General features: G+C 42.4%; 1 protein-coding gene across 1 annotated transcript in view; it reads right to left on the bottom strand.

The window, feature by feature from the left end:
• The window catches only part of LOC112077407 (ephrin type-A receptor 5-like), a gene marked incomplete at its 3' end in the record, with an annotated part of 14,544 nt that overhangs the window by 543 nt on the left and 9,823 nt on the right, over window positions 1-4,178 (bottom strand). Inside the window, exon 5 of the mRNA XM_070441682.1 lies at window positions 54-263. Within this exon, the coding sequence (XP_070297783.1) occupies window positions 54-263 (210 nt within the window). The remainder of the gene's footprint in view (window positions 1-53; window positions 264-4,178) is intronic.

Raw genomic sequence — 4,178 nt, 5'->3', positions numbered from 1 at the left:
CAGACAGGCAGACAGACAGACAGACACAGACAGACAGGCAGACAGACACTTACCCTGGTCGTATATGCAGCCTCAGCATCATCCTCCAGGACTCTGGACAGGCCAAAGTCAGACACCTTACACACCAGGTTGCTGTTGACCAGGATGTTACGCGCTGCCAGGTCCCGGTGCACGTATCCAATGTCAGACAGGTAGCGCATGCCTGACGCCATACCACGCAGCATCCCAACCAGCTGGATCACTGTGAACTGGCCATCGTTCTTCTACAGGAAGAAGAGGGAGGAAAAGCTCAGAGTACGTCCCTAATGACACTCCATTCCCATGGTAATGCACTACCTTTGACCAGGGACACCCCATTCCCATTATACTGCACTACCTTTGACGAGGGACTCCCCATTCCCATGATAATGCACTACCTTTGACCAGGGACACCCCATTCCCTTTATAATGCACTACCTTTGACCAGGGACACCCCATTCCCTTTATAATGCACTACCTTTGACCAGGGACACCCCATTCCCATGATAATGCACTACCTTTGACCAGGGACACCCCATTCCCTTTATAATGCACTACCTTTGACCAGGGACACCCAAGTCCCATTATAATGCACTACCTTTGACCAGGGACACCCCATTCCCATTATAATGCACTACCTTTGACCAGGGACAACCTTTATAATGTAATTTTCTTTATCAGTGGTCTAAAGTAGTCTAAAGTAGTGCATTGTAAAGGGAATGGGGTGTCCCTGGTCTAAAGTAGTGCATTATAGTGGGATTGGGGTGTCCCTGGTCTAAAGTAGTGCACTGTAAAGGGAATGGGGTGTCCCTGGTCTAAAGTAGTGCAATGTAAAGAGAAAAGGGTGGAATTTGGGACCCATTCTTAGACGCTGTGGTCATGACATTCAGACGTCAACGGGTGACAGCAGCACATGTAAATAATCATMGTTTACCTTGAGGAAGGTGTCCAGTGATCTGCATGGTTTACCTTGAGGAAGGTGTCCAGTGATCCGCATGGTTTACCTTGAGGAAGGTGTCCAGTGATCGCTGCATGGTTTACCCTTAGGAAGTGTCCTGTGATCTGCATGTTTACCTTGAGAAGGTGTCCAGTGATCTGCCATGCTTACCTGAGAAGGTGTCCAGTGATCTGCATGGTTTACCTTGAGGAAGGTGTCCAGTGATCCGTTCTCCATGTACTCCGTGGATGATCATCACAGTTTTTGCTGAACAAAAGAAATGGAGAGAATAATATCATATAATCAACAGTATGAGTGATACATTCACGCTGCTATGTTTAACCAACATAGACAATATACACAACATGTATTAATACAACAATATACACAACATGTATTAATACAAAACAATATACACAACATATTAAATACAACAAATACACGAACATGTATTAATTACAGACCAAGTATACACAACATTTAGTTAATACAGACAAGATATACACAACATGTATTAATTACAGACAATATACACAGCATTATTAATACAGAACAATATACACAACAGTATTAATACAGACAATATACACAACATGTACATTGAAGTTGGAAGGTTACATGACACTAGGTGAGTCATTAAAACTTGCTTTTTCAACCACCCAACAAATTTCTGTAACAAACTATATTTGGCAAGTCGGTTAGGACATCTAACTTTGTGCATGACACAAGTAATTTTTCCAAAAATTTTTACAGACAGATTATTTCACTTTATAATTCACTGTTATCACAATATCCAGTCGGTCAGAAGTTTACATACACTAAGTTGATTTGCCTTGAACAGCTTGAAAATCCAGAAAAAGATGTCAATGATTGGAAGCTTTCTGACTAAACAATTGACATCATTTGATCAATTTGAAGTGACCTGTGGATTTATTCATGGCCTTACCTTCAAACTCAGTGCCTCTTTGCTTTACAATTCATGGAAAATCAAAAGAAATTAAGCCAAGACCTAGAAAAAACATTTGCCAAACCTCCACAAGTCTGTTCATCCTTGGGGCAATTCCAAATGCCTGAAGTACCAACCTTAATCTGTACAAACAATAGTTTACGCAAGTATAAACCACCATGGGAACCACCAGTCCGTCATACCGCTCAGAAGAGCACGCGTTCTTCTTCCTAGTAGATGAACGACTGTGCGGAAAAAGTGCAAATTCAATCCAGAACAACAGCAAACGACCTTGTAAGAGATGGTCGTGAGGAAACAGCGTACAAAAGGATCCTATATCCACATAAAACGAGCGCTATATCAACATAACCTGAAAGCCGCTCAGCAAGGAAGAAACCACTGCTCCAAAACGCCATAAAAACAGCAACTACGGTTTGCAACTGCACATGGTGACAAAGATCGTATTTTGGAGAAAATAGTCCTCTGTTCTGATGAAACACAAAAATAAACTGTTTTGGCCATAATGACCATTTTAGTTGGGGAAAAAGCTTTGCAAAGCCGAAGAACACCAATCCCAACGTGAAGCACCCGGGGTGCACGCATCATGTTGTGGGGATGGCTTTGCTGCAGGAGCGACTGGTGTCACTTCACAAATAGAGTGCATCAATAGCAAGGAAAATATTATGTGATATATTGAAGCAACATCTCAAACATTCAGTCAGGAAGTTTAAAGTTTGGTCCAAAGGGTCTTCCAAATGGACAATGACCCCACCAGCCATACTTCCAAAGTTGTGGTGAAAAAAAAATGCCTCAAGGACAAACAAAGTTCAAAGTATGAGTCCATCAACCAAAGCCCTGACCCAATCCTCAGAAAATGTGGCAGAACTGAAAACGGTCTTCGGCGAGCAAGGAGGCCTACAAAATCTTGCGACTTCATTACACCAGCCCCTTCAGAAGGATGCGTCAAAAATTCCACCCAAAACTTACTGTGGAAATCTTGTGGAACGTACCCAAAACGTTTGACATAAGTTAAACAATTTAAAGGCAATGATTACTAAATACTAATTGAGTGTATGTAAACTCTTCGACCCCTGGAATGTGAGAAAGAAATAAAAGCTGAAAATAAATCATTCTCTCTACTATTATCTGACATTTTCCACATTTCTTAAAATAAATATGTTGATCTTAACTGACCAAAGATACAATATTTACTAGGGTTAAATGTTAGGAATTGTGAAAAACGGTTTAAAATGATTTGCTAAGGTTATTACACTTTCCGACTCAACTGTATTTTTACAGACCAGAATGGATATGAAACAAGACGTACGTTGGTGACCACGCCTTCCAGAGTGATGATGGTTTGGATGAAATCCAAAACTGTCCCATGATGGACGCCTCCCCTAGAAGTCCCGCCTTTGTCGTTTCTGTTGTAACCGGCCTTCAGGTCTTAATGGCTACTGGGAGAACTCCTTCTTACCCAGGCAGCGGAGGGGCCGCTGCCACACCTACCCAAACTCACCTGCGAATAGAAACACAGTTACCAAGAACACATCCTGCAAGGACACACATGTAAAACACACAACGTTCAACCACCAGGTGTACGCATTGCACACACACACACACACACACCACTTCACCGCTCCAATGACTCTCTCAATGTATGCAGAGAAACATCGATCTCCTTGGCGAACTCATGGAAACGGCCTGGTTGGCGCGCCTCGTAGGTGAGGTCGATATATGTACGCACCCACCGTGGTACATAACTAGAAAGAGAGAGGACATACTCATTAAATGTGGAGGTCGGATTATACGTATACACACCGTCGGGTCCATACACAGTGCATTCGGAAGTATTCAGAACCCATTAACTTTTTCACCTTTTGTTACGGTACAAGCCTTATTTTAAAAATTATTCAATAATGTCTACCTCATCATGAAAAAGCCGGGAAAAACAGGTCATAAACAGAAATACCTGTTTTTTACTTTTCTGTATTTTTTGTTTACAGTCTTGTCTCTTGCTGCAACTCCCCAACGGCTCAGGAAGCAAATGTCGAGTCATGCGTCCTCCGAAAGCTTCTTAACCCACCTGCCCACTGTAAAAAAAAAAAAACCCGGAAGCCCAGCCGCACCATGATTGACATATTTGGAAAGCAACAACACACTTCTATTTAGTCCCACCAGTACAAGCACATGTCAGACAAAAACCCAAACAATGAGTTCGACAAGGAATTCCGTAAGCTACCGAGACAGGATTTTGAGGCACAAGATCTGGGGAAG

The sequence above is a fragment of the Salvelinus sp. IW2-2015 genome, unplaced genomic scaffold, assembly GCF_002910315.2.
Source record: "Salvelinus sp. IW2-2015 unplaced genomic scaffold, ASM291031v2 Un_scaffold4533, whole genome shotgun sequence".
Lineage (NCBI taxonomy): Eukaryota > Metazoa > Chordata > Actinopteri > Salmoniformes > Salmonidae > Salvelinus > Salvelinus sp. IW2-2015.
This window is presented reverse-complemented; position numbering and strand designations above follow the sequence as displayed.